At 33.7% G+C, this 27,171-nt stretch overlaps 1 protein-coding gene across 4 annotated transcripts in view; it reads right to left on the bottom strand.

The window, feature by feature from the left end:
* LOC114333928 (protein rolling stone) overlaps positions 1 to 27,171 on the bottom strand; it is a 328,655-nt gene that overhangs the window by 14,457 nt on the left and 287,027 nt on the right. For all 4 annotated transcript variants that reach the window (XM_050641220.1, XM_028283925.2, XM_028283927.2 and 1 more), the window contains exons 3-4: positions 6,761 to 7,100; positions 3,504 to 3,687 (exon numbers count right to left, since the gene is read on the bottom strand). In XM_050641220.1, the coding sequence (XP_050497177.1) occupies positions 3,504 to 3,687; positions 6,761 to 7,100 (524 nt within the window). The remainder of the gene's footprint in view (positions 1 to 3,503; positions 3,688 to 6,760; positions 7,101 to 27,171) is intronic.

Genomic DNA, 27,171 nt, shown 5'->3' with positions numbered 1-27,171 from the left:
ACTTTTGTGTACGTTCCAATTAATTCATTATTGTGGTACCATTAGTTGAACACAACGTTTTTAAAACTTTTTTGCCTCTTAGTATTTTTTCGATAAGCCAGTTTTATCGAGATGCAGCTACTTTTTTACTATATTTACATAAAAAATTTATGGGGGTTTTGTTCCTTTAAACCCCCCAAATGTTTGTGTACGTTCCAATTAAACTATCATTGTGGTACCATTAGTTAAACACAGTGTTTTTAAAACTTTTTTGTCTCTTAGTCTTTTTTTGGTAAGTCAACTTTTATCGAGATGTGGCTTCTTTTTCAAAATATACCAAAAAATTTAAGTTATAAATAAATTTTCAGATTATTAACAGGTGTCTATAATCATACTTAACCATATACAAATAGGTGGTGGATTCGACAAATATTCAAAATATCTCGATAAACACTGGCTTATCAAAAAAGTATTAAGAGGCAAAAAAGTTTTAGAAATATTGTGTTTAACTAATGGTGCCACAATAATAATTTAATTGGAACGTACATAAAAGTTTGGGTGGGTTTAAGGGAACAAAACCCCCATAAAATTTTTATGGGGTACACACATTTTACTATAATTTTTTTTTAAGATGTTGCTATGATAAGGATTCCTCATGTCCATTTTCAATAAAAAAGCTCTAGGAGTTTTCGATATATTAAAAAAAATCGATTTTCATTTTGTAACTTCAAAGGGCTGTAACTTTTTTTGTGTGCACTATTGTATATAGGTAAGTGAGGTTTAATCAACCTATTTTTGACCCCAGAATCAGTGGTATAATTTATGACCAATCTTTTCGGGACACCCTGTATATTATTATATTAAATACACTTAGTAAAATATAAATGTACAATATAACTGTATAAAATACGTCCACCGATAATAGCAATTTCCTATTTATTACAGTGACAAGCCGGTAACAAATTTTGTGCTTATAATTTTTCGGAAACGAATTGAATTGACTATTGGATTGACTTGAATTGACTATTTCTTCTTGTATGTTTACAATACATAAGACAGCATTTGTTAATAGTATGCAACTAATTAATCAGCCGCGTATTATTGGTAAACAAATTTTATTTTTTAAATTATAATTTTAATCTCGTGTAGTTGATAATATATTTTTTACTAAATAAAATAAAAAAAGGTCGTAGAAAAAGTATAGTATTCTACTCTCATGTAAATGCCATTACATGCTCCTTAAATAATATACTATTTTTGTATGGAAAAACAATTATTTTCAATAGTTTCTTGGTAGTCATACGACATGACAGACATGAAAGTCACAGATGAGAACGCGCCTGATTAGCACACGAGTAGAAATTAGGTACCCGTTTATCTACTAGCGTGGCGCTTACTGTAGTGTTAACCATAGTTTGTATTTGTGGTGTAAGTTCAAAGTTAAAATCGAACATTAACCCGGGAACAGTCGCGCTCTCTTCTTAGCTCGATCAAAGAACACAAAACTTTACGAAAACCTCAAAAAAATAAAAAAAGGATAAAAATTTGTGAATAGGTGGTTAAAATTGTCTATTATTATATAAGAAAAGGTTACAATTCTACATCCCCTCCATTTTACAGAAATGGAGGGGTATACCCTCTTCTCGGGGGTAAAGAATGTACATTCAAAATAAACGACATTGGATAAAATGACTAATTCTAAGCGACTTTTGTTCTATAGAGTTTTTCCATTAAGTCAATACTTTTCGAGTTATTTGCGAGTGAATATGTTCATTTTAACAACGAAAAACATGTTTTTGGACGGTTTTTCGCAAATAACTCAAAAAATAGGTAATTTACCGAAAAAATGTTCTTAGAAAAAATATAGTTTAAAAAAATGAAAAAAATGGTGTACGCATGAAGTCGGTCGACCCAGCAGAAGCAGAGTTGTAGCTAACCTAAAATAGGTTATTTTTCGTCAAACTACAAATCGAATAATTCAACGTGAAATAACCAAAAAACGGAGTACTACTCTGGTAAAAGAATCGCGAAAATCACCCCTTAATTAGCATCTCAAATAAAATGAATCGTTACCGCTTCACAAGTTACTTTGCCTATGTATTCTTAATATGATCTGTAAGTTTCATTGGTTCAAAGTGCTTATATTTGAAAAGGCTGTAGTTAAAATTGCTTGAACGAGTCACTAATCACGAGTTTATGCAAATTTTGAACAGCCATAGCATAACCAATTTTTGTCTAGGAAAACAAGAAATCCAATATTTTCAGAAAAGCAAAACAATCATTTTATTACTCTATGAGATTTTTGGTATTAGTACTAATAATTTTTAAGTTATTTTGAACAAAAATTGGAATTTTTTCAAAACTAAATTTTTTTTTTATTTTAAAACCAATTTGTTCAAAAAGGAGCAGTTTGAACCAATGAAACTTATAGATCATATAAACAATACATCAGTAAAGTAACCTGTGAAGCGGTAACGATTAATTTTATTTGGATGAATTAGGGGGTGATTTTTGCGATTCTTTTTACCAAAAAATAAAAGGGACCAACAATATTTTGAGCGTAACTCACTTACTTTGAATGTTCAAAGTGTTTTAAAACAAAAATAAACCATTTTTTAACACTTTAAAAAAGTTGTAATAAGTTTTCCCCGAAAAGTGCTCCGTTTTTGGTTATTCCACATTGAAATATTCGATTTGAAATTTGACGAAGAAGAACTTAGATACTTTTCATTAGCTAAAACCCTGCTTCTACTGGGTCTATAGACTTCATGCATACACTATTTTTGTTAAGAATATTTTTTCGATAAAATACTTACGAGTTATTTGCGAAAAACCGTCAAAAACCATGTTTTTTCTTTGTTAAAAATGAACATATTCACTCGCAAATAACTCGAAAATTATTAATTTAGTGAAAAAACTCTATAGAATAAAAGTTGCTTAGAATTAGTCATTTTATCCAATTCCGGACTAATTTTGAATGTATATTTTTCACCCCCGAGAAGGGGGTTACCCCACCATTTCTGTAAAATGGAGGGGATGTAGAATTGTAAACTTTTTCTTATATAATAATAGACAATTTGAACTACCTATTCCCAAATTTTCATCCTACCTTTATTTTTTTTTGGGATCAGATTGTTCTTTGATCGGGTTATCTGTCACGTAAGCAGTCGCGCGTTAGATTAAATCTAACAATACGAATTTAAAAATGAATTTAAAACAAATTTTTATTTTATATTTTTATTTACTTCTTATTTTAAAAATATTTATTTCTAACAATTTTAAAGCTAATTGGTTTCCACCAAAGCCATAAATTCCACAAAAAAAAATCAAATTTTTTTTTAATACCTACGCATTACTACAATCTTCCTCGAGGCACTTACGAGTGGAAGGTTATGTTGCAAAACTTTTCATCACGTTATCACGGAAAAGGATAGAATGGTAGATTTTTTCTAACGGCGCGACTGCTCCCGGGTTAAAAACGAGAAATAGAGGTGTAAATTAATAAAAATTAAGACATAACTTACTTATTAGTTCCGCCTGCAGAATAATAAATTAAAGTAAATATTGTATAAGTAACTCCCAAAAGAACAGTATAAATCACATGCAAAATTCTAATTGGGTGTCCTACAATCCATAAATCTAACAACACCATCAGTGAGTTATTTCCATGAACAAAATAATTAATAACGGGATTCGTAACTTTTTTAGCTAAAAAAAAACATTTTATTATTAATAATGTATATTATAGTTCTGCAATCGCACTAAGAGAGTCACTAATATTCAGCTAAGCGGGGTACTATTGCTGGAAATGTGTACTTAAATGAACAAGGGATCATTCCATAAAACAGGTAGACCCCGAGTTAATAAAATTTCACACCTCGAAGAATAGCACCCTGCTGAGCTGAATATTAATGACTCCCTTAGTTCGATTGCAGAGCTATACATAAAGTGTGATCCATTTAGATAGGATTCACGTTAGTCGAATTTAAAGTTATTAACCGAGTTTAGTCAATAAAATGCGAAAGGACCCCGCAACACTCCTTATGGAAAAGTAGCCCCGGTCAGATTTAACGAAAGATCGGTCACAAGTTAGAAACGGTCCAACTGTGAAGAGAGAGGTAAGTGGGAGTTAGAACATTATTTAATTTAAGCGAAAAGCAATGTTTATTTGTGAAATATACATTATTTCTCTTTTCTGACAGCAATAAAATGTATTTTGAAAAAAATAAATCACATACATAATTCTTTTGTGTGAATTTATTTAATTAAAAAAATATTTTTTTATCACCCCGTAGAAATAATTACGTTAATGTGTATATTACTGAATAGAAAATTCAATAACCTTTCAAATGAGCTAACACATGACCCCTATTATCTTTAGAAAATCATCGATTACGTCATCACGCTCAGATCGATGACGTCAGTAATATGATACACTACTCCAAGAAATTAACGCACCACCTTAAAATGGATCATTTTTTATGTCTTGAATCTCCTAAAAGTGTTGTCCGATTTAAGTGCTTTTTCAATATGTTATAACCTTATTCTTTAACAATATCACTGTAACAATATTGCTGCTAGACAGGTAAATTGCCATTGTATACCGGGTGTACCAATAAAACTGTGTTTTTTAACCTTTAACTACCCGCGCATCAAATTATAACATAAGTACACGCGTGGCGTACTTTGTACGCCACAATAAAATACACTTACAATAGGGCTTTTATTATTTTTTTTGAAAAATACGGGAATGCCCGGAGTTCCTTCTCAGTAAGTAATTTGAGATTTCTGACTAGAATCTAATCTCTTGAAAAATAAAATTACTAATAAAAAATTTTTCAAATGTATAATAATAATATCGTATGGCATTTTTGCCGGGGAGATCCTTTCGGACAGTTCCGGAGCCATTTACATCTTTAACCCTGTTTCAAGTAACTAGTGCCGATGTACACTAGCCCAGGGGGACCGACAGCTTAACGTGCTCTCCGAGGCACGGTGAGACGGCTCGTATCATTATTGGAAATGAAAATGGTTTGTCTTTGGCAGGGCTCGAACCCACGTGCACTGGCGTATGAGGCCAGCGATTATGCCGTTACTCCACGGCCGCTCACATTTTAAAATCTTAAAATTCTTAAAATTTTAAAATCTTAAAATCTTAAAATTTTAAATCACATTTTCCAAATGTGACTTTTTACATGAAAAAAGGTATTATTAATACAGAAAAATATATTTTGTACCATAATGACTCAAAAACAATTGAAAGATGTACTTACATTACTACAATCGTGGCATATTTTGTACATCACCGGAAACAACAAATAATAAACTGGTAATTACCGTCTTCTCAGAACGCCGATTATAACGAAACTAAAACCAATTGTAAAGCACTTTCCAGTAATAGGTGAGATAGATAAACAAGGTCAAAAATAAAAGTTTTAAATATATTTACAGTAGAATTCTTATATCTGGCGTACAAAATACGCCAGCGAGTGTAGTTAAAGGTTTAAGTTCACCACACCCTGTGGATATATTCTAGCGTTTATAAAATATTGAAATTACAACCCAACTATATCATCACGTTTTCTTAACATTCTGTTTTTGATTCATTCGTTTATGTTGGATAAAAAAAAGTTATGTACTTTAACAACTAGCCATGCTCTTCACCAATACATGGTATTTCTAAATAAGTGTGACAAACTTTAAGGGGTAATTCTGTATGAAAAATAATGGCAGCTGCTTTATAAACATATGTCAGCAAATGCTTCGTTTCCGAGATACGGGATGTTGAAATTTTTCTTACAAACTGACGATTTATTTAGTGCTCTAAAACCCGTTGAGATATGCAAATGAAATTTGGTAGGTTTTAAAAGGTAGATATTGCGCATTTTTTGACATACAATTAAGACTTTCACACTTTCCATTGGAGCGCATACGGGTCATATTACGGGTCATTGTGTGTCGTCAAAAAATGCGCAATAAATACCTCTTAAAACCAACCAAAGTTTATTTGCATATCTCAACCGGTTTTAGAGCAATAAATAAATCGTGAGTTTGTAAGAAAAATTTCAACACTCCGTATCTCGGAAACGAAACACTTGCGGACATACGTTTATAAAGCAAAACTGTCATTTTTTTTTTCATGCAGAATTACCCCTTAAAGTTTGTCGCACACTTTGTATTGATGAAAAACCTGGCTAGTTATTAAAGTGCCTAATTTTGTCACTATCCAACATAATTGATTGAATCAAAAAACGGAAGGTTAAGAAAATCTGAGGCTATAGTTGATTTTAATTTCAGTATTTTATAAGTGCTAGAATATTCCACAGGGTGTGGTGAACTTTGAGAAAAAAACACAGTTTGCTTGGTACATCCGGTATACAATGGCAATTTACCTGTCTAGCAACAATATTATTACAGCGATATTGTTAAGGAATAAGGCTATAATATATTAAAAAATCACTTAAATCGGATAAGAGGTTTAGGAAATTCGAGACATAAAAATAACCCATTTTTAAGGTGGTGCGTTAATTTCTTGGAGTAATGTATATTCAAAAAAATCATAATTTGAAAATAAAACTCGATCTAGTTCGTGATTTATCTCCAATATAGCCCATTCCCGAAAAATGAATTTATTTCATGATTTTGCCCTCACAATAATGTTAAATATGTATTACATTGCCACAAATTAATATATAAATATGTAGGTATAATAATGTATTGTTAAGAGAATTTGAATGAATTATTGTATACATATTATAATATTATGTTTGATAATACTTACGATTGTATATGACAGACCAGTAGATAGTGGTAATCGCAAAAGCAGTAGATGTCGCTACAGTGTTTAATAACCAGTAAACAGGATACAGTTTTAGAGTCTTTTCCTTTGTCCTGTGCATACTTTTGTATTTAGTTGCCAGCACTGCCATAAACAGCATCAAAAATGCTATAAGAGCTTGAATTGTACATCCCGTATATCCCCAATTGGTTAAATAAATTGGATATTTGCCTTTACCACTGCCCTCTATTATTGAAAGTATCCACGTAATAAAAAATATTAACATTACGATTGTGCGGTATATAAGGTACTTGATATTAGGTTCAGTCTTATTTCTCTGCCACTGAAACAAAAAAAATATAATTAAAATATGTTCTTAGACAAAATTATTCATCCGAATGCCGCGACATGTGGTTTTGCCTTGTTTTGACAAGTTTTGCTTGCTCGATCCTGATCGATAATCTTCTTCTTCCTTCTTGTATGTAGGCTTTAAAGCCTGTTTCTTCTTCAAAATTAGTCTCCTAAATTGTTTATATTATCGCACCATCTTTTTCTTGGTCTGCCAATACTTCTTCGTCCATATGGTGACTTATCTCGTGCTATTCTTACTATCCTATCCTCTGCCATTCTACTGTGTTCGTTCCATTCCTGTTTCCGTTTTGTCACCCATGCATTTATGTCTTCTACATTGCATGATCTTCTTATGTTTTCGGTTTTCGCTTCTCTCCCTATCCAACAGACTTTTCCCTGATATTCGTCGAAGTATTTTCATTTCTGTTGTTTCTAGTAGTCGCCTTGTTTTATACGTGTCAGGTCTTGTCTCCGCCGTGTATGTCAATATAGGTCTAATTGCTGCTTTATAGATTCTTGCTTTTGTGCCTTGTCTTGGGTGCTTGTTCTTGCAGATTGTGTCATTAAGAGATCCCGCCGCTTTACCTGCTTTTAAGCTTTGTTGTCGTACTTCCTCTTCAACATCTCCGTAACTGGTTATACCTATTCCCAGATATCTAAACCTTGCTTCCTGCTTTAAGTATTATTTTCCCATCAATTTCGATTTTACATCGTAGTGGGTATTTAGATGTTGTCATGCATTTGGTTTTTTCTGCTGATATTATCATATTGTATTTCTTGGTTGTTGCATTGAAGATATGTGTTAATCTTTGGAGACCGTCTTCTGTCTCGGCGATTAATGCGGCGTCGTCTGCATAACATAATATTTGGATTTCATTGTTCCCCATTCTCGTAAAGAGCAGTGGGATTAACGAGTCACCTTGTCTGACTCCGCTGTGTACTGGTATAGACTGTGTTAGTTTTCCATTTATCTTTTCCTGTGTTCGATTATTGAAGTAGATGTTTTTGATGGTTTGTATAATATTGATTGGTATGTTTCTTCTATACAGTATAAAAACTATGCTGGTATAAAGATATGCTGGTTTATTGTACTCGATGGCCTTTTCTGTGATTTGTCTTAGTACAAATACGGCGTCTACGCAAGATCTTCCGGATCTGAAACCTTGTTGTTTATGTGATAAAGTTGTTAGTTTATTGATTTTGTTGGTTAGGACTTAGGTGGTTAGCTTAAGTGCGGTGTTCAGTAGATTTATACCTCTATAATTGTTTGGGTTTTCTTAGTCTCCTTTCTTGAACATTGTTATCATTATACTGTTTCTCCATGCGTCTGGTATCTTGCAGTGCAATATTAATTTTTGTGTAAGTTTTGTTATCTTTAGGGTTATACCTTCTCCTCCGTATTTTAGGCTATCTCTACTGCCTGAAAACTGATTTCTATTTCGTGTCTTAATTCAGGTACGTTATTGTGCTGATTAATATTTTCCTTATCCTTTAACAGTTCCGTCAAGTATCTTTCCCATTCGTTTACTGGTATGCTATTGTATTCCTTCAATTCTGCCATTTCTTTCGTTGGTTTCTTATCCATCTCCATATTTGTTTTTGTGTACCGTAGAAGTCGCTTTCCATCCTTTTTGTAAACCGTTCCCAGTGTTCATTTTTTGTTCTTCTTGCCAACTGGTTTACTTCATTTCGTCTTCTTCTATAGGTGTCTCTGAATTCTGGAGTATTTGATGTTTTATACTACATGTAGGCCTCTCGTTTCTCTTTACATTTCTCTATTATTTCTTTTCTGAACTATAGTATATTGTTGTTGTTTCTTTTGTTCAGTATGACTTTGCGTTTTCCTAAAGCTTCTGTTGCTGCCTCTTCAATGTAGTTTTTAATTTTCTCCCAGCTCGCGTTTATATCTTCGATGTTGTCTATTAAATATTTAGTTGAAACAAATTTTGTTTCAACTGTATTTTCTGTGTTAGCCTCCTTTGGTACATTTCTCTTGTAGAGTCGTTCCACAGTGATTCTACATTGAGTTTTTCCTTGGTGATTTCATGTAGAAAATGTTTTAGTGTTATTTTCATTCTTATTTTTGCTAGAACTAGTTTGTATTCACTCCCTGAGTCTGCTGAGTTTAAAGTTCGAATATCTAGAATCTGCTTTGGGTGGATTTTTCTATTAGTGACTATAAAATCAATCATAGATTTGTGCCACCTGGAGTTTTAAACGTATATTTATACTGAAGCTTATGGCCAAAAAATGTATTATTGATTCTCAGTTCATTCAAAGCACAGAGATTAGCCATGAGTTCTCCATTTGCGTTGACATGGTTTTCATTCAATCTTTGTTTTACTCCTGGAACTATTTCATTTCCGATTCGTGCATTTAAGTCACCCATAAGAATTAGGGGTTCTTTATGAGGTATTTCATCCAGGATGGTTTGCAACTGTTCGTAGAATGCCTCTCGTTAGATAATGACAATATCAACTATGTGGGTCTTATATCAACTATGAAAAATTTCTATCCAACGGAATTGTATATACCGAGTATATTCTCTTCTAATATTAATAATTGTTGTGGTATACTTGTAATAATACTTAAGATATTGTCCTGGTCCTGGTGGAGGAGCTCTACATGATCGTATTCACTACTCTGTAAAGTGATCCCTGCGTAGCTATAAAAATGACCATCCATTATGTCATAGATTTTATAATGAGGCCGTACTATCGAAGATAAAGAAAAACTCCTGGTAAGCCAAACCGCGATGAAGCTTGTCAAGCTCTGAAAAAACGGCATATGTTCGGCACTAAATTTATGCAAACAGATTAAGGTACAGGTAAACAGAGTTAACAGAAACCCTCAAGGTCACTTCCACCGCATAAAAGAACGTATGTCATCTCTTCTCCTCACGGTTGCAGACAAATTGGTTTTGCTGTAAGTATCGAAAACACTTTAAGTCGCGACTACATACTTTTTACACTAACAATAACAACAACAAAAATAATAAGGTAAAGAAGAATTATAATGTATCTTCCTTACATACAGGGGTTATCCGCACAACTTGCAGATCTCCTGGCCAAGCATAATATTACAGTTACTCATAAGGGATATTAAAATCTCTTGAAAAGGAATTTTACTAAACTAAAAACGAAAACCCCTCAATCAAAAAAATCACATGTTGCATATGAGATTCCCTGCTCAAATTGCGGTGGGCTGGGACAAACTATCCAGCTACTTAACTCCAAAATTCGGTCTCACAAATACAGGGTGTAACAAAAATACAGGGCATAAATTAAATCACATATTCTGGGACCAAAAATAGTTCGAATGAACCTAACTTACCTTAGTACAAATATGCATGTGGCGACACGCTTTAATTACTATTTTTGCTAATTTTAATTTTTAATAACTTTTCTCAAAACGAAATAATATGGGTCATATAAAACTCACATTTAATATACAAACCAGATTCCAAGAAAGGCCCATTAAGTTTTACGAAACGAAATGTATCCCTAACCAGATGTTTTTGGTGTGTTCAGTTTAACAAACTGAATTCCCCATTAATTAATTACCTTATCAGACCTTACGTCAATAACTCGCTTTGGAAATGCATTCGAAGACGTTTCTTAAAACTGCAGAAATGTTTCGGCTTTTAAACGCTAGACCTAAATAACTTATCGTCTTTCTGGCCATATGGTAGAAACACAAACATATTAGCGTTTGTGGTTTTTTTCAGAAACAGGCAGTCGATCTACAACCACAGGTCGGTTCACACACCTCACAGCAGGATTCGGTCGGTCAGACGCACCCTCGCTGCGCTCAAACAATAACAAACCCTTTTACGAGATGAATAAGCACGCCTTTTAACCAAAATAAAATAAATATATTATTGTTCGTTGAACATAAAAAAAGTTACAGCCCTTTGAAGTTACAAAATGAAAATCGATTTTAAACATTTGGCATTCTTATAGTAGGAACATCTTAAAGAAAAATTATAGTGAAATTTGTGCACCTCAAAAAATTTTTATTGTGGTTTTGATCCCTTAACCCCCCCCCCCCCCCCAAACTTTTGTGTACGTCTCAATTCAATTATTGTACCATTAGTTAAATTCAATATTCTTAAAACTTTTTTGCCTCTTAGTATTTTTTCGATAAGGCACTTTTTATCGAGTTGAGATTTACATATTTTTTAATATGTTTACATAAAAATTTTATGGGGGTTTTGTTCTTTTAAACCCCTCAAATATCTGTGTACGTTCCAATTAAAATATTACTGCGGTGCCATTAGTTAAACACAGTGTTTTTCAAACTTTCTTGCCCCTTTGTACTTTTTTCGAGAAGGCACCTTTTATCGAGATTGGCTTCTTTTTTAATATGGTTCAAAATATACCTAAAAATGTAAATCATACATAAATTTTCATATTAAGTATTACCAAGTCTCCATAATCGTACTTAACCACATACAAATATATGGTGGATTTGACAAATATTCAAAATATTATCTTGATAAAAACTGACTTTTAGAAAAAGTACTAAGAGCCAAAGTTTTAAAAACATTGTGTTTAACTAATGGTACTATAATAATAATTTAATTGGAACGTACACAAAAGTTTGGGGGGTTTAAAGGAACAAAATCCCCATAAAACATTTATGGGATGTCCAAATTTCACTATAATTTTTCTTAACATGTCCATTTTCAATACAAAATATCTAATAGTTTTTGATAGGTATATTGGAAAAATCGATTTCCATTTTGTAACTTCAAAGGGTTGTAACTTTTTTTATATGCACATTTGTACTAAAGTAAGTTAGGTTCATTCAAACTATTTTTGGTCCCAGAATATGTGATTAAATTTATGACCTGTATTTTTGTTACACCCTGTATAACAAAAATAACACTACAGAATATATTGCAAAATCTAAAATAAACTATACAATTAACACTGCCAAGGAGGTAAGGCTACCTGAGGAAATGAAAAGCCATAACGTAATTAAATAAAATGATACTCAATCAGTGAGCACAAAAATATAAATATACACTAAGCGTCAAAATTAACGCACCATCTTAAAAATGGGACATTCTTGATGTCTCGTATTTCCTAAACCTGTTGACTGATTTGAGCGATTCTTTTAGTATATTAGAGCTTTATTGTTCAAGAATAATGATGTAATAATATTATTGGCAAACAGGTAAGTGCCATTGTATACCGGTGTAAAAATGATAGTGTGTTTTTTCCTCAAAGTTTGGAACACCCTGTGGAATATTCCAGTATATAAAATACTGAAATTAAAACTTAACTGTAGCCTTAGGCTTTTTTAACATTTTGCTCTTAGATTCATTTGCTTATGTTGGATAATAAAAAAGTTAGCTTTTTTAACAACTAGCAATGTTATTCATCAATACAGGGTGTTTCTAAATAAGTGCGACAAACATTAAGGGATAATTCTGCATGAAAAAATAATGACCGTTTGCTTTATAAACATATGTCCGCAAATGCTTTGTTTCCGAGATACGGGATGTTGAATTTTTTCGTACAAACTGACGATTTATTTATTGCTCTAAAACTGGTTGAGATATGCAAATGGAATTTGGTAGGTTTTAAGAAGTAGCTATTACGCATTTTTTGACATACAACGAAGAATTTTATAATAACCATTGGCGTGCATACGGGTATAAATATTTTAGATACATCCCGTATGCATGCCAATGGTGAAAATAAAATTCTTAGTTGTATCTAAAAAATGCGCAATAAGTACCTCTTAAAACATACCAAATTTCATTTGAATATCTCAACCGGTTTTAGAGCAATAAATAAATCGTCAGTTCGTAAGCAAAAATTCAACATCCCGTATTTCGCAAACGAAGCATTTGTGAACATATGTTTATAAAGCAAACGGTCATTACGGTCATTATTTTTTCATGCAGAATTACCCTTTAAAGTTTGTCGCACTTATTTAGAAACACCCTGTATTGATGAATAACATGGCTAGTTGTTAACGTACCTAACTTTTTTATTATCCCACATAAGCGAATAAATCAAAAAGTAGAATGTTAAGAAAGCCTAAAGCTGCAGTTGGGTTTTAATTTCAATATTTTATATACTTAAGAATATTCCACAAGATGTTCCAAACTTCGAGGAAAAAACACACTATCACTTTTACACCCGGTATACAATGACATTTACCTGTTTAGCAATAATATTATTTCCCTTAAATAGGCAGATTGTTTATGTTCCTTTCAGAGTTGTGACTGCATAGCTTCACTGAGGAGGCATGAGGATGCTGAAATAGCTATATGGAGATAGTGGTCCAACTCTGAATCGAATATAAACAAAAACTGCCTTTATCTTTTCCATTTTTACTCAGTTTTGAGTATTTAGAAACTGTCTTTCGGTCCTTTTCCTAGACGAAGAGAAGGTAAATGCGTGGCCTAAGTGTCTTCTATTTGCTTTCTCCTATTTTCGTCGTCTCTGTGATTATATATTGTAAAATCCCGAGATACGGGATGCAGCCAGAAAGCAGTTTATTAACGAAAAGTCTTGGATTTAAAATATTGTTTATTATATTTTTGTTTCAATTATTCTAATTGTTTAAAAAGTAGTAAACTTTGTATCTAGGGCTTTTCGTTGTTTTCCTCGTAATACGAGAGATGTCGCTAGATTGCGTCTCAAAAGGTGGAATCATTGTATCGCGATGGTTTCCCTTAAATAGGCAGATTGTTTATGTTCCTTTCAAAGTTGTGACTGCATAGCTTCACTGAGGAGGCATGAGGATGCTGAAATAGCTATACCGAGATGGTGGTCCAACTCTGAATCGGATATAAATAAAAACTGCCTTTATCTTTTCCATTTTTACTCAGTTTTGAGTATTTAGAAACTGTCTTTCGGTCCTTTTCCTAGACGAAGAGAAGGTAAATGCGTGGCCTAAGTGTCCTCTATTTGCTTTCTCCTATTTTCGTCGTATCTGTGATTATATATTGTAAAATCCGGAGATACGGGATGCAGCCAGAAAGCAGTTTATTAACGAAAAGTCTTGGATTTAAAATATTGTTTATTATATTTGTATTTCAATTATTTTAATTGTTTAAAAAGTAGTAAACTTTGTATCTAGGGCTTTTCGTTGTTTTCCTCGTAATACGAGAGATGTCGCTAGATTGCGTCTCAAAAGGTGGAATCATTGTGTCGCGATGGTTTCCCTTAAATAGGCAGATTGTTTATGTTCCTTTCAGAGTTGTGACTGCATAGCTTCACTGAGGAGGCATGAGGATGCTGAAATAGCTATACGGAGATGGTGGTCCAACTCTGAATCGGATATAAACAAAAACTGCCTTTATCTTTTCCATTTTTACTCAGTTTTGAGTATTTAGAAACTGTCTTTCGGTCCTTTTCCTAGACGAAGAGAAGGTAAATGCTTAGCCAAAGTGTTCTCTATTTGCTTTCTCCTATTTTCGTCGTCTCTGTGATTATATATTGTAAAATCAGGAGATACGGGATGCAGCCAGAAAGCAGTTTATTAACGAAAAGTCTTGGATTTAAAATATTGTTTATTATATTTTTATTTCAATTATTCTAATTGTTTAAAAAGTAGTAAACTTTGTATCTAGGGCTTTCCGTTGTTTTCCTCGTAATACGAGAGATGTCGTTAGATTGCGTCTCAAAAGGTGGAATCATTGTATCGCGATGGTTTCCCTTAAATAGGCAGATTGTTTATGTTCCTTTCAGAGTTGTGACTGCATAGCTTCACTGAGGAGGCATGAGGATGCTGAAATAGCTATACGGAGATGGTGGTCCAACTCTGAATCGGATATAAACAAAAACTGCCTTTATCTTTTTAATAATATTATTATATTGATATTCTTGAAGAACACTTGATCATATAATAAAAAAATCACTAAAATCGGACAACAGGTTTAGGAAATACAAGACATGAAAAATGTCCCATTTTTAAGGTGGTGCGTTAATTTTGATTCTTAGTGTAGATAAGGAAAATTATTGGCAAAACTCGCAAAATGAATGTGAATATGAAAGGAAATATATAAAATGATGGAGGGCAACTGTATGTACGTATTTCAGACTTATTGGTCCATCTTCAGTATAGTGTAGCCAAGTTAGAAAAGGAGAATGTTAACTTGGGAAAGGATCAATACAGGAGCAATGTTACCATCTTTGCATCAATTTAGTAGCGAAGACCTTAGAAACTCCAGAATATGACTTGCCTTAGCAGCAACCCTGCTACCAGGCGCTCCAGGGTCGGTTCTGATGGTTTATTCGTTTTCTGCAGCCCTGAAACCTCTCGTGTAACAAAATGTGACCCTTAATATATCCACTGAGTTTTACATGTCTTCATAAAATTCGATATGGTCCCAAAAGTTCAAAATTCAATTCAAAAGGTTGTAAGTCGATAGGTACTGTATTTAACAATCGATTTATTCCGGTGTTTTTTGTTCAAAATTCCCTGGTCTATCCCTCCTAGAGTTCTCGTCTCTCACTGATGGGTCACATCTATCTCATGGTATTCGATACTGTCTATCGTAATTGCAGACGCAACGTCATGGACACGGCCTATAAACCTCGATAACAATGTACTTATACAAAATCCCATGTCCGCAACGTGTTTTTTAAACATGTGGAACGTTTACAATCAATTGTGTGTATAAGTCACAGCCTAGTAGACACCTGGTATTTTGAGATCGCCATAGTTTAGTTCATTAACGATATCTTAATATGTGTTTGTTAACACTACAAATATGACTGTTATGAAATTATTTAACTAAAATACGCAGCAGCAGTGAAAATAATGAGTGAAACAAAAAAAATTCAAAAAGTAATAAAACTATAGTGTGCCTGCTAAACGAGAGATTTTTTCGGAATGCGCGAAAGTGTGCAGTGTGCGAATACAGTGCTCTTCAGATAAAATTAATCACCTTAAATAACTTTTAAACCACTGATTTTTAGAAAAAACTCAAAAACACGTCAAATAATACCTAAAGAGGGAGACATTATGCCATATTTAAGCTTGCCGAGAAAGGCACCCTCTCACTTCCGTATCATCCCTTAATTTTTTTTAATTACTTGCACCTTTTTTTTTTATTTTATACTGAATTCAAAAATGTAAAACACATGATGCTTAAAGTGATTAGTTTTTGAGAAAAATAAAATAAAAACCAAAGCAAGAAAACTGGATTGAAAAATTATTGTACATTATTGTACTCATTTGCCCTCATTTCCGGCAGTAAAGTAACACTTTATTGTACTAAATGAAGAATTTTACTTTACCTGCCGCGATTAATCAAATTAACCGAGATTGCATATAAGTGGTCGATGGCAGTAATCGAATGGCGAGTATTTGAGTGGACTTACAATTTATTTACTTTAATTATTAAAAATATTGTACGCAATTTGTGATATTATCAATTAAAATGTCAAAAAGTGAAATTCTGAAGTATTTTCTAATTATATTCATATAAAATAAATTAAAACTTTGCTGATTTAGTAAATATTCAATATTGATAACTATCGATTAAAAATCGAAAGCGGCCATCTTGCAAGTTATCTGTCATCAGTGTCATCACTGTCATGAACATGAAATTATTCTGACGTCTAAAATTTAACAAGTTCTTAAATTGTAAATTGCAAGTAAGTGTTAAAACCAATATCAAATTATGTTGGCAAATATTATTTTATATCAATAAAACACATCTTAACCGATTGTCAAATATACCAAGAAACGAGAAATAAACTCATCCTTCCCAGGGACATAGAGCTTCTTAGACACAATACAAATATCAACAATATCTTACAGTTTTTAACGGAGATAGGAATAAAAGACGTTTAATTGTATCACAAATTTTTCAGGTATACTTTTTGTTAGTAGGTACATATGTATTTACTTAATATTACAATCTCTTTTAATTTTTAATATGTATTTTCCATTGTTGTCGTTTATAACCCCAGTGGTTCGGACGACATTAAATTTAAAAAATATATGTCGGCGATAAAATTTTGTATGCACCACGTCAGTAAAGACTCCTTATCGAACTCGTCTGTTACTCGCCTCGCTCGCTCTTCTCGTAATATCAGACTCGTTCGATAAAGAGTCACTTTACTGACTTGGTACATAAATAACTATTTTTAACAATTTTATTAGATACAAACATTTAGAATGAACATTTTACTGCCAAAAATTTTAACAATAATTAATCAAAATGACTTTAAGGGCCGGTTGTTCGAACGCTAATCAAGAATGATCATTATCAAATAATTAATTACTGTCAATGTCAACTTTGTTTGGGTTGTTAAAAAGTCTGTGGAGTCTATAATCAATTAATATAACAATCATTATTAACATAATTAATAATAAATCTCATAATTGTAATTAATTATGTTTTCAGCAACCCAAACAAAGTTGACATTGACAGTTTTGGTGACAGTAATTAAATATTTGATAATGATCATTGTTGATTAGCGTTCGAACAACCGGCCCTTAAAAGTTTGAATAATTATTGTAAACATTTTTGAATAATTATTGTTAAAATTTTTGGTAGTGAAATGTTCATTCTAAATGTTATAAAATTTGTTATATGTAAAAGCTTTTTTATTAAAATTTGTTTAAAAACACGAAGAGTTCAAATATCGACTTCCAGTTTTACTTTCCAATTACTAATTACTTGTTAAATCTTTTCATTTCCCTTTATGTACTTTAGCATTAAAACCATCCATTATAATAAATATTTCATGTTTTTTTACTTTTTAATATTTGTTCAATATTACCATGGAAGGTGGACGGTTGAAGCTCAGCAACAAGGTATTGGCCTCATAAGCCAGAGCGTATCGAATCTCGGTACCAACAACGAGATTTTCATTTCTAAAAATGATCCGAACCCTTCACTGTGATTTGGAGGGCACGTAAAGTCGTTGGTCCTCCTGGGCCAAGATGCATCTCGATGCATGTCGATCCGCCTGTGCATCGACACTAGCTACTTGAAACAGGATGATAGATGCAATTGTTACCGGAACCTGTCCGAAAGAGAATTACCATACGTACGATATTATTATTATAATATGGCCGTAAAATTCTTTAATATCCTTGTCTTCGCTCTATACTTTAGGTGTATAGACGTGTATTACATTAACTTTAACTTTTGGGGTATGAAGTTCTCGCAGCATTGCTCTTCCTGGAAGAGAAATAAACTCACTTTACTTTTTTGTGTCTGGATCCGATTACAGTTTGTCTGCCCAGTATCGGGCTACGCCTACACCCTTTGTATTTGCGAGCCATAAATCATCGAGGGTGCACTGTTATGGGCAAAGTCTGCATACTCTCAGGTGCTCCACGTTTTGTATTTCCCCACATTCACAAAGTGCGTCGTTATCTGTCTTGATGTCCCATTTATTGAGGTTTTCTTTTACAGGGACAACACCTGTGCGTATGCCGTTGAGTATACGCCAGGTTCTCCAGTCCAGGTTCATTTCATTAGATCGTTCTGGATGTAGGGGGAACAGTTCGGGTGGTTCGACGCTGACATTTCTCATGAATTTTTCCTTGATTTAAGTCGGCTGGTCCTTGGCGGTTCGTCAAACCCGTATAATTGGTGTCTTTCATCGAATGTTGCCTGAACTTCTCCACAAATTGTGAGACGCATCTACGGTCGTCTGGTGATGCGAATCCAGCTGCCCGGTAGAGTAGGGTAGAGGGGTAGGCTTCATACAACCGGTACTTATTCTACCTACATGTTTCATTTAACGCCGTGGTGACTTGCGCGGGCATATCTAGATCAACCCCAGACGGGACAAGCATATTCCCCTATTGAGATACAAAAGGCCTCAGCTGTTGACTTTAAGACCTGAGAGTTTGCACCCCACTTGCTCCCTACAAGTTTCCGGAGAAGGTTGTTTCTCGTAGAAACCTTTTGTCTTGTGCTCTGAGAGTGTACTTTATATGTTAGTGACCGGTCTAGTATCACTCCAAGATATTTCGGCCTATCAGGATGTTCCAAGCGTTGTCCCTCCCAAGAAACATTCAGTTGTGCATGCGCCATATGGTTGTTGGGATGGAATGCACATACTTGGGTTTTAGTAGGCTTTGCCTTTAATAAGTTTTGTTTGTAGTAAGATGACATCATGTTTAAAGCCTCTTCCTATAGACTCTACTTGTGTGAGTGTTTTCCCCTTTACGGCGATACCAAGGTCGTCAGCGCAAACAAAACTCTCAGTCTGGGGTGCATTGGTTGGTCGTTGGTGTAGATGTTAAATAGGGACGGCGCCAGAACGCTTCGTTGAGGTAGGCCATTTTTTTGGGTTCTCCATCTGCTCTTTTTTTATTTAGCACAACGTAGAAGCGTCTATTACACAACAGTGATCTAATGATATTTACCAGGTCATAGTCAAGCACAGTGTTATAGATCTTAGTTAGCAAGGTTCTGTGGTTTATCGTATCATAGGCCGCTGTGAGATCTATCGAGGCTACTCCTACTATCTCTTTTTGCTCAAATCCCTCCTCTACGTACTCTGTTAGGTTCATCACTTGGCCTGTGCAGGATTTACCTGGCCTGAAGCTTGCTTGTTGTGGGAATAGTTTTGCATCTAATTTTTCCTGGATGCGGTTCAAAATGAGGCGTTCATACAATTTATACAAACGGCATAGCAGAGATATCGGACGATAGCTACTCGGTAGTCCAGGGTCTTTCCCAGGTTTTAGAAAGAATACTACTTTTAATTTCATCAAAGTTTTGGAATCTGATAGGTAGAGCGACAGATGTTAAATAGATCGAGCACCCATTGTCTCGCTTTTTGTCCGAAGTGTTTTATCTACTCTGTTAGGTTTTATCTGCTCTGTTAGGATTTCGTCCACACCAGGTTATTTTCCATTTTTCATAAGGTCCATGCCATTATTGAGCTCTTAGATGGTAAATGGGTTTAGCAAGACAGTTGTTTCCTGTTCTTGAATTCTTATGATCTTTGGCGTTTTGCAACGATGGTTTGCTTTGCCATTCAGCAGCACTTGGTGGGCTATCTGATTTGGCGTTATTGCACATTGCTCTTTCATCTCTGTGGGATCACCTTTAACCCTTAAGTACTAACATCTTAAATTAATGGCGCAAACACTAACTAACCGCCTGACAGACGGGTTTCACATTTTACTGGTTATTTTTCTTTTGTTAAATATTATAATGCAAAAAAATATTTCGATGACTTACTGAAAGTATTACTTATCTAAAAAACACAGTAATTGATCTAGTTTTTCTGTATTTATTAAAATACAAAACATTATAACAAGAATGGAAAGATTGTCTGTGCGACTTTTTATTCCTGAAAAAAAGTGTGATAAAAATGAAACAAATTAAAGAATCTTGATAAAAATTTATAATCGAGTTAAACAAAGAGTAATAAACATGAAAATAAAAAAAATTTTAAAAAATATTAAAACAAAAAAAAACTGACAGGCACTAAAATTTGTACAGTGTAGCAATGGTAGTCAGTGGCAACATTTTCATCACAAATTGATCCCACTTCGCTTACGTCGTCTTCTACCTCATCAAGTCATTTCAAAAGAGTTTCCTCATAGTCTTTATCCCCTTATTTGAACTTTTTGACGAACTGGGGCACATTATGTTTAATGACGAACTGGGCACAAACACTAACGTCTATTAGACGGAAATCACACTTTGAGTCTAAATATCTTTCGAATAAAAACCTGCAGCAAATTGCCGAATTCAATACTAGTAAATAACAACATAACTTGAAAAGTCATAAACGGATGACCTTCAAATTTTTCTAGGAATGGAAATATCCCACTTTCAACAAACGATGCCGTCTGAGAGACGGTGTGTTAGTACTTAAGGGTTAAGTTTTTAATCATATTCCAAGCTTGCTTACTACTGTGCGTCATATCCATTTTACTTAATGTCTCGCTCCACCGTTCTTGTCTTTAGGTACTTAGTATTTGCTGCAATCTCTCCACTATCTTTGTCGTAACTTCGCTAAATGGCTCTTTACTATATTCTTCGGTGTATTTTGTCATTTCGTCTTTTGCTTCGTCGTTCAGGCCAGAGATGTAATGTTGTTGGCATCCTCTAGGCATGTGTTTACATACCATATTTTTAGATAAATAAAGCCAGTGACTGATTTACACGTTAATTTTACCAAAATTCCGACTTCGTTTGAATGGGTGTGCTGATTGTCGCTTTTATAATAGTATAGCATGCCATTGCTTGTGGAGTATTTACCATTACCCGACCGTCATACCTTAATAATTCCGAGAATATCGATTTTCTGTATGACCAATTATTAAATTTCTCCCTGGGATTCTTATTACCCTCTATCGTTTACTTCGTTTATCATAATGGGAGGAATAATTGAGTAGTTTCCCATTTCTTTCTCCATCGTATTCTAAAAGTCATTAAAACTTCTAGTATCCAATAATAGATCGATCCAGAATAATTTCTCTCACGCTCTGTATTAGTACTGATGTTGCTGTAGTCCAACATCAGTGTCAGATTTGGGAAGAGAACCTTTGGTAATTAGGTGAGAAATTGGTTCTGGGACATTTATCCCAGGAACCAGGTGATAGGAGATTGGGAGATAATTATGGCTCACGTGGATAGGCTCCACGGATACAGTTGACAGCTCCTTCCCACTCCATCACTACGGGTAGTTTCAAAGCCGGACGATTTTAGGGACCAGGTTTTGAGGACAAAACTTTGTTGATGATTCCATTGCAAGGCAATCTTTTTCAAAGGCTATAGCGGGATAAGATGGTCAAAAATGCCCCCGCACCGATCAGCCCCGCTACTTATGTTTTCGATAAAGGATATAAAATTATACCCTCATGCAAATTTTTAGCTTCCCAGAGGTCCTAGAACCTCTTAAATTGAGAAAAGAAGAATATTTAGATTTTATTTTTTTGTAAGCGCAAGTTTACTTTAAAAAATCTGAAAAAATTCAAGAGGATGTATCTTTTGAATGCAAAACAGCCTGATGTTTTTCAGATTTTTGTAATAAAAAATGAGCCCAAAAATTTTTTTTTAATTTTCAAAAAAATTTTAGGTTATGATAATATGATTTGGCCAACTCTTAGGTAGTATTTTTTGTGTATTTTTTGTCGTTATTTTGAATGGCAGACACAGAATTTTCAATATCTGAGCGGAAAGAACGAAAAATTTTAAAAAACTGTTTTTTGGCTGTCTCGAGATCTACCTATCTCGAGACAGCCAATTTTAGGATTTAGGATCCTTACTACAACAATTGAAAAAAAACTAAAAGTGTGAATTTTGTCATAGAATATGGTATATGGGGTTATAATAATATTTGGAACAGCTTTTCCAAATAACTTTTTTCGATATCTCTAACGCGAGGCAAATCGAGTCGCATATCGGAAATTCACCCTGTTTGTGGATTCGCAGTAGGCCGCGTTTAAAATTTAAATTTTAGTTGACTATTTTAAAAATTGTGAACCATCAATCTGTATGACTGTCAAAACTCAAATCTGTATATATTTTGATAGCCGAAAATAGAGGCGTCTTCATCTTAAATGCGACACACTGTATATTATCAATTTGATAATTTATTGCAACTAATATAGTCGTATTTTTTATACCTAGATTCAAAATATACATTCAAAATACTGACTAATTCACTAATTTTATCATAAACAGGTTAAATTGATTGCATTGAAGTATTGAACCAATTAATATATTATTATTATAATTAAATTATTAGTCCTGTCGCCAGGGGGGGTACAACTGCCTTCTTAATTCAGATGGACTTACCCAAGTTTTTTTTATGTATTTTGGCCCGTAGAACACGAATCTTTTGGGTAACAGTTGATCCGGATGTCGATAAGATTGTTATAAACAAAGAAGTTGAGGAATTACATAACAGCGATTTCTCGCAAAACAAAACAATTTTTTGTATTTTTTGAGCCATTCTAACCAAAAAATGTTCCTACAAGTTTTTTCATAGGATGCATAGTTTTCGAGATAAACGCGGTTGAACTTTCAAAAAATCGAAAAATTGCAATTTTTGAACCCGAATAACTTTTGAATAAAAAATAAAATAGCAATTCTGCTTACCGCCTTTAAAAGTTTAAGTCAAATTTTATCTGTTTTGGATATTTGCATTGCTAAAAATTTATTCTTCGATTGTTAAAAAAGCTATAAACACATAGTGTTTCCCTCGCCTAATACATGCGTTTTAATGCATGCTACGTAGAAATAGCCCCGCTTGCACTTTTACCTCCTCTACCTACTCATTCGATTTTAAATGAGAAATCATTGAAAACATCACTCAAGCACTAGGTGTTTATAGCTTTGTTTTAACAATAAAATAATAAATTTTTAGCAATACAAATAATTAAAACCGATATAATTTGACTTGAACTTTCAAATGCGGTAAGCAGAATTGCTATTTTATTTTTTAATCAAAAGTTATTCGGGTTCAAAATTGCAATTTTTCGATTTTTTGAAAGTTCAACCGCGTTTATCTAGAAAACTATGCATCCTACGAAAAAATTTGTAGGAACATTTTTTGGTTAGAATGGCCCAAAAAATACAAAAAAATGTTTTCTTTTGCAAGAAATCGGTGTTATGTGATTCCTCAACTTCTTGGTTCATAACAATCTTCTCGACATCCGGATCAACTGTTACCCAAAAAATTCGTGTTCTACAGGTCAAAATACATAAAAAAAAACTTGGGTAAGTCCATCTGAATACAGGAGGCCGTTGTACCCCCCCCCCCTGGCGACAGGACTATATATTATGTATATTATATTATAAATTTTATAATATACAGAGTGAGTTTTATATATAGAAACCCACAATTATCTCGGAAACGGCTTGCACGATTTTTATAGTTTTGATGGGTAGGGGAGTAGGGGTTTTCTAATGCAGCCGATATTATAGTGATAATTACATTGTTGTCAGATCTTCCGTTTTTCTGGAAATACAATGAACTTTCCTATTCCAAATGGAATACTCACATATTTTTTGCGTTTTGAAGTCCTTAAGAAATACTGATTATTTTTCATGCTATATTCCTTATACCTAAATGCCATAGTCTCGGAGTTACTGCTACATTTATTAAAAAAAAATTTAAACAAATTATAAAAATCAATGTTTTCGGCCCGTCTAGACATTATTTTACGTTTTTTGGATCATTGGGAACAAAAAAGGTCTTTTGTAATTTTTCTCTAAAGTTAATCGTTTTCGAGTTATAAACAATTTAAACTGAAAAAAATAGAATAAGGTTCAAAAACACAAATAAAAAATATTACTTTTGAAACGGCGGAGTACCCAAATTCAACCTAAAGCCTTCTTCTAGGGTCTCGCTATAAAATTTTTTGGCACGTTTTATTGTAAAATATTTCTTTTTAACAATTGTTAATGATGCGCATATAAGAGGACGGGCGTTCGGGCTGCATTAACAACTAAGCTCCAAGCTACTTCAGTATGTGTTAAAACAAAATCTTTTGAGCTTATCGTTACCGCTGTCTACTCTACACCAAAACATAACCTCAAAAAAGATCAATATCTAGAATTTTTGAATAGACATGGCAAAAGATTTATAATTGGTGGTGATTTTAATGCCAAGCACACCTATTGGGGTTCTAGGTTAATTACAACAAAGGGGAAGGAACTCTTGCAGGCAGTTAAGCAATTAAAATATGAAACACTTTCAACAGGTAAACCGACTTATTGGCCTACTGATTCCAACAAAATTCCAGACCTGATTGATTTTTTTATAACTAGAAATATTTCTGTTAATTATTTACATATTGAAGAAGCTTGGGACATGAACTCCGATCATTCACCCATCCTTCTCACAGTTAGTGATACTGTTATTCAAAGCCAGCCACCTCCTAAACTGACTAATAGGCTAACAGATTGGCGGAGTTTTCAGCTTCACTTAGAAGAAACAATCAATCTCAAAGTTTCACTAAAAACTAGATATGAACTTGATGAAGAAACGGAATGTTTTGTTAAACAAGTTCAACAAGCCGCTTGGAATAACTCACCTGAACTGATTCATAGAGTTAAAGGTAATAATTACCCTAAAGAAATTAGAAAGCTAATCGAAGAGAAAAGAAAACTCAGAAGGATCTGGCAAAGCTCTAGAGCTCCATCTGATAAAACAAAACTAAATAATGCTACACAACAGCTTAAAAGAGAAATTAAAAAAAAATAAAAACGAATCAATTAGTAACTATCTAAGAGAATTGACAAATGATAGCACAACTGATTATTCCCTCTGGAGAGCCACTAAGAAATTAAAACGATCGATAATGCAAAATTCCCCACTAAGAAATACAGATGGAAGCTGGGCAAAAAGCAATACAGAGAAGGCTAATAAATTTGCTGAATATCTCGAGGAAGCATTCCAGCCAAATGAAGGTGATAACACACTGCAATGGGAAAATGCCACACAGGAAGAAGGTGAAATTAAACTAGTCACCCCAAAAGAAGAGGCCGACGCAATTAAATCAAACATCAATCCCAGGAAAGCACCTGGGTTTGTCTTAATTACTGGGGAAATCTTAAAACAACTTCCTAGAAAAGCCATAGTAAAACTGACATATCTCATAAATGCCTCGTTCAGATTAAGATATATTCCCAAGATATGGAAAGTGGCTGAGGTCATAATGATCCTTAAACCTGGAAAACAACCAAATACAGTAGGTATCATCGTACAGACCGATTTCATTGCTACCCGTAATTTCAAAGCTGTACGAGAAGCTTTTGCTGAAAAGGTTGAAACCTCTCATAGATACTAAGGCTCTAATTTCATCACACCAGTTTGGGTTTCGAGAAAGTCATTCAACTATCGACCAAGTCCATAGAATAACGGATATAATAGAGAGGTCGCTAGAAGGAAAGAAAGTTTGCTCCGCTGTCTTCCTCGACGTGGCGCAAGCTTTTGATAAGGTATGGCACGAAGGACTTAAGTACAAATTAAGCAGGATTTTGCCAAGACAATACACAGAATTATTGGAATCTTATATATCAGAGAGAGTTTTTAGGGTTAAGCAAGAAGAAGCCTACTCGGAACTAAAGGAAATCAATGCAGGGGTACCACAAGGTAGTGTGATAGGACCGGTCCTATACCTATTATACACTAGTGATATCTCTGAAGTACAACATAATACAATAGTTACCTTTGCTGATGACAGTGCCGTCTTAGCCGTAGGTGAAGACTATGAAGAAGCAGCAAGAAAATTACAAATATCTCTTAACAAACTTAACGAGTGGACTAAACGCTGGCGAATTAAATTAAACGAAATGAAGTCAGTGCATATAAATTTTACAAACAAGAAAAATCAATACATTCCTGTTAACTTAAATAATACTCAGATACCATATGCCGACACCGCAAAGGATTTGGGTATTACACTAGACGCTAGGCTACGCTGGAAGGCCCATGTTAAAAAGAAACGAGAACAGCTTAACATGAAGTATAAAAAAATGTATTGGCTATTGGGAGGACAATCCACTCTCTCGATCTACAATAAAATACTTTTGTATAAACAGATTATAAAACCTATATGGACATATGGCATCCAACTATGGGGCTGCGCTAGTAATACAAATTTAATTATCATTCAACGATTCCAAAACAAAGTGCTAAGGAGCATTGTCAACGCTCCATGGTACTATAGGAACAGTGATCTTCATAGGGACCTAGACATGGACACTGTTAACAAGACCATTGAAAAATTTGCCAAGAGTCACGAATGATTAATTATTTATATGGGAAATAAGCCACAATTAAAATGAAAAAAATAATTTTATTAACGTTTCGACGCCCAAATCGGGTGCCGTTGTCAAAATACAAAATACTACTAATGGAAACAAAAATGTTGTTGCTTAGTAAAAAAATTCTTCTAATAATTTTTTAATTTGACTCATTTATATCGGAAATTCAGATACATATGATACATTTTAAAGTAGAAGACTTTAAAATGATATTGCCAATATTTATGAGTTGCGTTCCTGGGACGACTTTACTGAAAGATAGTTCATTCGATTACATGAAATCAACCCCAACTCAAGAATATCCGTCACAAAAAAAATCATAGCATGT

This window comes from Diabrotica virgifera, chromosome 10, assembly GCF_917563875.1.
Source record: "Diabrotica virgifera virgifera chromosome 10, PGI_DIABVI_V3a".
NCBI classification, from domain to species: domain Eukaryota; kingdom Metazoa; phylum Arthropoda; class Insecta; order Coleoptera; family Chrysomelidae; genus Diabrotica; species Diabrotica virgifera.
Note: the sequence above shows the minus strand (reverse complement) of the source record. Positions and strands in the feature narration are given on the sequence as shown.